Source organism: Punctularia strigosozonata (genome assembly GCF_000264995.1).
Source record: "Punctularia strigosozonata HHB-11173 SS5 unplaced genomic scaffold PUNSTscaffold_14, whole genome shotgun sequence".
Taxonomy (NCBI): Eukaryota; Fungi; Basidiomycota; class Agaricomycetes; order Corticiales; family Punctulariaceae; genus Punctularia; species Punctularia strigosozonata.
Window position 1 is genome coordinate 786699 of NW_006767446.1, and position 8810 is coordinate 795508.

Here is an 8810-nt window from a genome sequence, read left to right on the forward strand (position 1 = left end):
GGGGGGGGGGGGGGGGGGGCGAGTTGGTTGGGTCCTTACTATAACATACGCTCAGGGCACTTATCGCAGGTGCTTACGATGGCCTTTAACAAGTATTTATTGGTTATACCGATCTCGGAGGTATGGCGCTGGCTTCCTACGACCTGCAGTGCACGCAACTGCCTACCGACTCGGAGGAAGGCCTTGCATCTTTCATCTCATCCGCTTCCTGCGAACCGCGCTGTGGAGGATTGCTCGTGACGTGAACATCAACTTGGGTTCTTTGGATCATTCAATTGCCTCCGTGGAAGACGGACGTTGACAGCCAGAATGGCCGAACATCCGTGGTGTCCTTCGCTTTACGCTCCTTCATGACGACATCGAAAGAAAGACTCCCGAACACAACATGTTGCATATGCTTGGTCTTTTTCGGATCGTCTCAGACCGAAAAATGACGTACGACGTACGACGTTGATCAAGCAAAGCGCGAAACTATCCTTACTGCCACGACTGCGGCTTCACTTCGAGCGACCCACGCAACAATGTCGGTGTGGGATGCGCAGTGTGGAGGCGGGAGATGGAATGCAAACATAGCAGTGTTGCCGTTGACGTCGGTTTGCTCTATGGTACGGTGGGCAACGTTACTTCCGTCTCCACGAAGCTGGAACGGCCAGTGGGTCTGACTGATCATGCTGATACCGGGCTATCTTTAGGTCATACGAATATCCCGAGATCCCCGTATAAGAGAGAGAAGGTCAATATGCTATGAGATATATATATTACAGAATATCGTCCCTGGCACTACCAGAGTATCCCTCGTCAAAGTGAACAATGTCGAATACACAGGCAACAAAGCCATCAGTCTTGATCGTGAGTCGTCACCGGTTGCCTCGCCCACTGTCGGGGTGCTCATCACAACATCTATGCTAAGGTGGGAGGAGGGCCGGTAGGCCTCATGACGGCCATTGTGCTCTCGTACAACGGCATCCCCGTCCGCATTATCGAGAAGAACACCACGAATCGCCCTGGACAGAGGGGCGCGGGCGTCCAGGTTCGCTCTTGAGAACGCACATCGTGCCCCCGCGGTATATTGACGAGTTTCTTGCCAGCCCCGAAGCCAAGAACTGTACTCGTTCATCGGCATCTTACCGGAGCTCCAGAAGCTATCCCGCCCCCTTATGCAAATGCACCTGTACCAGCCCAGCGACGGCGGCGCCCCAAGAGACGCCCACTTCCTCACGCCGGTCGACCCCACCCCAGCGTGTCCGATTGTGAGTATTCTATATGACGTCTCAACGTATCCACGATGTGACGCTTGTGGTCTCTAGACGCGGCCGCTGTCGCTCGGGCAGTCGCGTTCCGAGCCCATCCTGCGCAATTTCCTCTTGAGCCGTTTCGGTGTCGCGCTTGAGCTCGCGACGGAGCTGACCCACTTCGAGCAAGATGCTGAGGGCGTGTCGTGCCACATCGTGAAGCGCTCCGTGGACGGGTACAAGGTCGAGGAGGACGTCCGCGTACTGTACGTCGTCGGCGCCGACGGCGCACGAGGTGGGCTTCCCTTGTTCGCCCTGGCTGTTGATTCTGACAGCGAGTCCGCAGGTGTTGTCCGGAAGGCGTTGGGCCTATCTTACGAAGGGCAAGCTCTCGAGCAGCATATGATCATCGGGGACGTAAGAGTGCAAGGGCTTGGACCCAATGTGAGTTCAGCCTGCTTGGACGTTAATGCGTAGCTCCGCGCTGATGCACGACGATCTGTAGCCACAGAGCCGTTGGCATATATTCGGCAGCTTTGCCACTCAAGGGTGCGTTCCTCGGCCTCTCATGAACATACACGGTTTCTCACGTTGATCGCGTTAGGCTATGGCTTCGTCCGACGGAATGGGACACACCCGACTTGTACCAGATTATTGGCAGTGGACCAACCGTCGACGCAGCGGGCTTGACGGCGGATTATCCGAAGCTAGCTCAATGGATCCGTGAGGTGACGCAGTTGGAGGGCCTCACCATCAACGTCGAATGGGCATCGGAGTACCGGTGAGCTTTTGGCGCGTAGTTGAAGGGTCGCGACATTTATATCTGTCCTCTACTAGTGCAAGTAGCAGGATGGTCAACAAGTTCTCGGAAGGAAGGGTGTTCGTGGCCGGAGGTATGCACTGGACTGATGCACTCTAGCATGGTTGCGTTAATGACACTGCCCTTCTTCTGCGTAGATTCTGCACATATACACCCCCCTGCTGGAGCGCAGGTGAGCATGACTGGACGATGAGTTCTCGACCCAAATGTGCCGACACGTTACCTCTCAGGGCATGAACTCGGGAGTGCAAGATGCTGTGAGTCAGGGGTTCATGTTATCTAAAGGTGCTTCGCTGATCCAGCCATTCACCACAGTACAATCTCGCGTGGAAGCTAGCCCTCGTGTTGAAGGGCCTCTCCCCGCCCGCCCTTCTTGCGAGCTACAGCGACGAGCGCCTCCCGGTCATCAGCGAGATGATCAAGCGTACGACGGCCATGTTCAATCGGGTCTCGAAAGAAGGCGTGGACCGCGGCGTCAACGCCGACTCGGCGTTGTACATGCTCGGCATCAACTACCGCTGGAGCGGCGTCGTCGTGGACTATCGCGGGTCGGGGGGCGAGGAGGCTAAAGGGCATGCGTACCTCGGCAAGGGCGACGGCGTGCATGCTGGCGACAGGGCACCCGACGCGCCCGGTCTCACCATCGCTCACGTCGCGCCCCATGGTTCGTTGCCAGAGCTGAAGGCGGGGGAGGCGACGTCGCTGTTCAAGTTCTTCACGCCGGCGAAGCATACTGCGCTCGTTTTCCTTCCAGAGGACGCGGAAAGGTCGGCTGTGGGCGCCGCGCTGAGAAGCTTCCCGCCCGGGACCCTGCAGACGCTGGCCGTTCTTCCGAATGGCGTCGGCCATGGACCATCGCAGGGCTCCGCGGAGGTGGACGTGACGCTGGTGGACGCCCAGGGCCATGCATTCTCTGGGTATGGAAGCCAGGGGGTGGGGATAACGTTCGTGATTGTTCGCCCTGACGGGTATGTTGGAGCGTACGTGCGGGACGCGGCGGGAATTGAACGGTATTGTGCTGGGGTCTTCGGAGGGAGTGCACAGTGAGCGGCGGAAGAAGACGGTACAGCGGTACTTACATAGATCGGGCGATGCTTCTGTCCCTGTGGTTCGCTTTCGGTGGATATATGCCGTAACGACTTCGATGTCATGCTCTCATGAGATCCATGAATGCTAATCTTGTTTGCAACCGAGTGGCCGAAGGACGCGTGTACATACTCTTCAACCAAGGCCTCGTTGGTTCCTGTCACTGCTATGTGATTGAATCTTGCTTCCAAACGCTATGTTTACCTGATGGCACAGCCTAAGGAAACAAGCTACGTGAACGTTCTCTTGTAGGTTGCATTGATACTTACCAAAGCGTGCCTGATGGCGTTGCGGGCTGCCCGCGACATCAACGAAACTGCAGCCTCGCGCGCTGGCCCAGTAGTTCAAATGGTCGCACAAACGCTCCGAGATAATATATTCATGTCGGCACGTTCAGACCACTACGTATAGGTCAAGCGAACACAAAGAGAATCCAGATGCAAAGGTGCATGGGTCACTGACTCCGCCGAGGAGACGGTCTGGCTTGATAATCTGATAAGATTGACGCATCCACTCCATTGGCGACTCTTCCCCGGATCTATGGCTGAAAAGAACAGATTTGCGTGAACATTCGTGGTCATTCTTACCACATATTGCTGATATAAGTACGCAATCGAGTTGCCGATACAATTCGTACTGGCTCCCGGAATCCCGCACTGCGATCTCACACGCTGGCCTTTGTCCCGAACAGCGTCCACTACCCGAGGCCGCTGCGACGGAGGGCTCCAGTGCCGCCCTTGACGTTGGGCATTATGTATATAAGCAGCGGACGCGTTGGTTCGTGTCGACATCCGAGCTTGCTTGTTCCACGTCTCGTTGCTGCTCGCTATTACTCCTAGAACATGACTTCAAAGTCCGACTCACGCACCGTACTGATCGTACGAAATATCGACGCTACGCTGTCGCACTTATATCCTAACACATCCTCGTCGTCATAGGCTGGAGCAGGGCCGACTGGTCTTATTGCTGCTCTCGTGCTGAGTCTGAATGGTGTCCCCGTCCGGATCATCGAGAAGGAGGGTCATTTGACGCTCGGTGAAAGAGGCCCTGGTCTTCAGGTACGTTGCAAGGGTGCGCCCCATTTGGATGCGCGTTAACCGTTTTACAACGCCACAGCCGCGATCACTCGAACTACTCTCGTTCGCAGGCGTATTGGATGATTTCATGAAGATCGCCAGAAACGTGCCGCCTGTTCGTATGTTCAAGGAGGGACTCCCGGATCCGATCTACACTCCGATTTCGGCGGAAATGAGCCCAACGCCCTCGCGTCCGATTGTAAGCAATGTTGTTGATGTATACAGAGAACGAGCTGAGATTTTCGACCGCGTAGACCCGAACAGCTATGCTCGGTCAATCCCGGATCGTCCGTTTTCTCGAGGATAAACTGAGGAAATATGGCGTCTCAGTCGAAACCGGTATCGCAATCCATGGCCTTGAGCAGGATGCAGACGGGGTGACCGTACACGTCGTTAAAGCTGAAAATGAGGGACAACAGGTGGAGGAGACGTTGCGCGTCGGCTGGGTCATAGGAGCGGACGGAGCTAGAGGTAGGGATATCAACGTATTTGCCCCTAACATATGCTGATCGGCGATGCAGGAGCCGTAAGGAAGCTCTTGGGCCTTACCTTTAGAGGCGAGAGTCACCCCGGCCTTTGGCTCGTCTGCGATGTAGAGCTCGAGCAGCCTTGGACGGATGCCGACGACTACTTCAACGGCTGGGGCGATTTCAACGACGTGCTGTAGGTGACTCCCGAGAGACATGCCATTTCGCTCATTAACACGGGCGCCGTTGGCAAACAGATTGATGATCCGCCCATCGGCAAGAGACACGCCCCGCCTAGGACAGATGTTGTTGGCGGGGAACGATTTCAACGCGGCGCATTATCTGGATCATAGCGAGGAGATCTTGAAGCTGGCGAACGAGAAGATCACGGTCCCGAGCATCCGATTGGCGAAGGTGTTGTGGGCCTCAGAGTACAAGTCCGGATCAGATCATCGCTTGAAACTGTCCCGCGCCTGACGTTCCTTCGCGTTTTGTAGACCGAGCAGCCGTATGGTAGAGAAGTTCTCGGAAGGACGCGTTTTCGTTGCGGGAGGTGCTTGTCACAAATATACATCTGTCCAACAGCCCTTGACCTACCCGTTGCAGATGCCGCTCATATTCATCCTCCTACAGGCGGACAGGTGAGCGGTGACTCGATGCGGCTCGAGGGAGTACTTACGTTACCTTGCGCAGGGGCTCAACTCCGGCTTGCAAGACGCAGTCAATCTAGGGTGGAAACTGGCCCTGGTTGATCGCGGCTATGCTCCTCCCTCGATTCTGTCAAGCTATAGCGAGGAACGGCACCCCGTCATCAGGGCGATGCTCCAGCTCACAGGCGACCTCTACACGAAGACGCGGGGTGCGAATATCAAAGAGAGCCTCAACAGGAGCACACCCGTGTACATGCTCGAGATCAACTATCGATGGAGCGGTATCGTCGTAGACGACCGCGTAGATCCGAACTCTCCAGAGAAGAAAGACACCTCGCGAGCGTACGCAGGCAACGAGGACGGCGTGCACGCGGGGGACAGGGCACCGGAGGCACCCGAGTTGGAGGTGGTTCGAGCCTCGGCGGCGGCGTCTCTTGAAGGCCAAGAACCGACGTCGATCTTCAAGCTCTTCAAGCTGACGAAGCACACCGCGCTCATCTTCGTCAAGCAGAACGCCGATTCCTCCATCATCGCTGCGTTCCTGCAGGCTTTAGCTTCGTTCCCTCCAGAGACTGTGCAGACCGCCGTGGCCATATCGCCTTCTGTCACCAACGAGCAGAAGGCCACATTTGCGACGCTGACCGAAGGAGCCGATGTCGTACTGCTGGATAAGGCAGGGCACGCGTTCCGCGAGTATGGGGTCGGAGATGATCACAGTCAGGCGCTGGTGCTTGTCCGGCCAGATGGATATGTCGGGGCGTATGTTTACGGAACAGAAGGCCTGAAGAAGTACACGGAAGCGCAGTTCGGAGGCGCTACTAGCGTCGTCAAGTCGAGCTGAATGCTCTGTGGACGAGAGTTGCGTTTAGACGTATCGTGCCTAGTCAACAAGTGGTGTCTCACATAGCACTATCTGTCGGTAGAGGATAATCAGATGATGACCACGAGTGTCAGCTCGGTCTGTGTGGTGGACAATAGAAAACGAGACGCGTGAACGCCGCACGATTGACGCGACGACCGGTCTCGACGACTTCCTTCCCGTCGCTGACCCCGAAAGCTGACGCACGTACCGCCTGGCCAATATAATCAACATTAGACGATTCTGATGAGTCTGAAGGGAACGCCAAATGCGGTCGCGAGGACCTGTGACGCGATGTCGACCCGACGCCTGGCTTGAACGCAAACAAAGCCCATGATACTTTACTCGTACACGACACGAATCACCCACCGTATCTTCTGCTATCCGGAGGTCCAACTCATCTCCCAACTTGCATAGCCCAACAACGTCCCGAGTTGCCATTCATCCTCAGGGTACGTGCATACACCCACTCTACATCGTGGCATCGCGTTCATTCCACTGTTCTTAGGTCGGAGCAGGGCCCACCGGCTTGATACTTGCTTTGATTCTCGCTCTGGAAACGGAGAGGACCCGTGTTGGAGGCAGTAGCCTTCATGGCCCAGATGGAGCCGAGTCTGTCCCTTCCTCGCGTAAGTTTTCAAAACATGGCACAACTACTACACTTTGGCTGATAGGCGCCCCTACTCCGCAGGCGAAGGGAGCGATCATCGGCCAGTGGCGGCTGCGCGCGCTGCTTGCGGATCGATTAGCGAAAGGATTATGGTGTTCACATCGAGACGAACGCGGCGCTACGGGGATCTCGAGTAAAATGCTAACAAGATCACCGTTGTCCCCGCGAAGGCCGACGGGGACGGGCAGGAGGTTCTCGAGAGCTCCACTCAACCAAGTGGTGTTTGTTGACGGGGCTAGAGGTAGGTCATTATCACTTCTTTGGCACAATGCAGCGTTGGTGCCAACCGTTGAGTAGGCACCATCTGCAACATCCTTAGTCTGTCCTTCCATGACGACCGGCATGTAGGACAGTGGGGAGTCGCCGACCTGCGCATGCAGCAGCTCTGGATAGACGTTGGTTCTTCATTCATCGTAGCCTGCAAATCTTTTGGTAACACACACCTCCTGGGCAGCGCGATCCCAATACTGGTTCGGATATGCCCGCGAACCTTGGTGCGTGGCTCCAGTGTTTCCTAGATCTTTGAGCTTACTCGTGATGCCTATCAGTGCGGTAGTGCGACCGACAGCATTCGAACCTGCCCAGATCTTGTGCCGGTTATGACGGTCGGTCAACGTCTCTCTCGGCGCGTCCTGAAGATCATATCCGACCCTGACGGCTTGCGAAAGTGTATTGGACTGCGGGAGTATATGTCAGTCATCCAATACCGGTTGTATGGCATGATGTCTCATTTTCTCGACCTGCAGAACGAGCAGTCGTATAGTCGACCGCTCAGTGAGGGGAGGGTGTTCGTGGAGGTCAGATCGCGCACGCTCGACTGTATATTCTCAACGATGCCAATTTCTCAGATGCTGTTCGCGTTCATCCTACCATTGGAGGCCACGTCAGCGACATATCTTAACCACGCCAGAGTGATCCGCCCAACATGACCATAACCTTGGGGCTTCGACTCGGGAATTCAAGATGCCATTAACCTCGCCTTGGTCGCAAAACGCATTGTCCCGATTTCGCTGCTCTCCAGCTGCACCGAGGGGCGCCTACCCGCCATCGAGGTCCTGCAGCTCGCGGGCGGCTTCTGGACCATGATGAGGTTCGAAGATGTTCAAACACGACGGCACGGTATACATGTGAGACATTAATCCGCGATGGAGCGAGGCCGTCGTGGATAACCTCGTCTTCGGAGAGGAGTACGTGCCAAGGACGGAGTTCAGAGCAACCGGTATCGCTCATTGTAGGCTTGTACTCACGGCCTCCTCCGTTGTACATTTCGAACCAATGACATATATTGGCGCACGCTCAAATCCCTAGGTGTATATACGGTGCCCATCGGAGCGGCTCAGGCTGGACGGTTCGCAGTTTCGTGACGGCCTCGTCGAGGGCGTACGCGATGTCATCGGGGTCGATGTGATCCAAGTTGCCGCTGAATATCTTCTGGTATACAGATCGAGCTATCTCCGGCCCGTCCGCGTCCGCCATGGACCTTTACATTTGATTGTAAGTCGGTATAATAGAGGTGGATAGCCGCAAACAGGGACTGACCAGAGCGTAGCGATGACGCTTTTGAATCCTGCGAAGAACATGACGGCCGCGAGATGGACCACCTGATCAGGCTGATTCTGCATGGGCACGTTGTTCAGTCGCACCATGATCTCGACCGGTATTGGTACTCACGAAGTCACCTTTGGCTGTTTCGCATGCACTCAAGAATGCCATGACCGCGCGAGGGAGGGGTACGGGCATGAGTCGTTCGATCGTGAGTTTCTCGTCACGCAGAATGAATCCGCTCTGCAACGGATTCTCCAGATCTTGATGGCCATGGCACGCGAGGTGAAGGATGTTCGTCTGTGGGAGCAGCTTTAGCAGCGTCTCCGCCGTGATCCCGTTTCCGCCCTCAATGCAAGCGTCGTCTGCGGAGGCAGCTCCATCGTGGATCCGCTTGTAAGACCGCAC

General features: G+C 55.9%; 3 protein-coding genes across 3 annotated transcripts in view; 2 read left to right on the plus strand and 1 right to left on the minus strand.

Moving 5' to 3' along the window:
- Positions 1-810: 810 nt before the first annotated feature.
- On the plus strand, positions 811-3099 carry PUNSTDRAFT_146119 (uncharacterized protein; the record flags this gene model as incomplete). Its single annotated transcript, XM_007387624.1, has 11 exons — positions 811-849; positions 911-1030; positions 1089-1250; positions 1308-1527; positions 1579-1676; positions 1738-1781; positions 1837-2013; positions 2070-2125; positions 2190-2224; positions 2283-2309; positions 2368-3099. 11 exons carry the CDS (start codon positions 811-813, stop codon positions 3097-3099), a joined length of 1710 nt encoding a protein of 569 aa, XP_007387686.1.
- A 749-nt stretch (positions 3100-3848) lies between these two features.
- On the plus strand, positions 3849-6251 carry PUNSTDRAFT_92155 (uncharacterized protein). Its single transcript, XM_007387625.1, has 9 exons — positions 3849-4016; positions 4077-4196; positions 4255-4413; positions 4469-4685; positions 4736-4877; positions 4939-5118; positions 5179-5234; positions 5288-5322; positions 5375-6251. The coding sequence occupies exons 1-9, from the start codon at positions 3981-3983 to the stop codon at positions 6170-6172; spliced, it is 1743 nt and encodes a 580-aa protein (XP_007387687.1). The 5' UTR covers positions 3849-3980; the 3' UTR covers positions 6173-6251.
- A 1905-nt stretch (positions 6252-8156) lies between these two features.
- Positions 8157-8810, minus strand: part of PUNSTDRAFT_75048 (uncharacterized protein) — a gene marked incomplete at both ends in the record, with an annotated part of 4149 nt that continues 3495 nt past the window's right edge. The window contains 2 exons of the mRNA XM_007387626.1: positions 8157-8340; positions 8400-8476. Coding sequence (XP_007387688.1) covers positions 8157-8340; positions 8400-8476 — 261 coding nt within the window. The remainder of the gene's footprint in view (positions 8341-8399; positions 8477-8810) is intronic.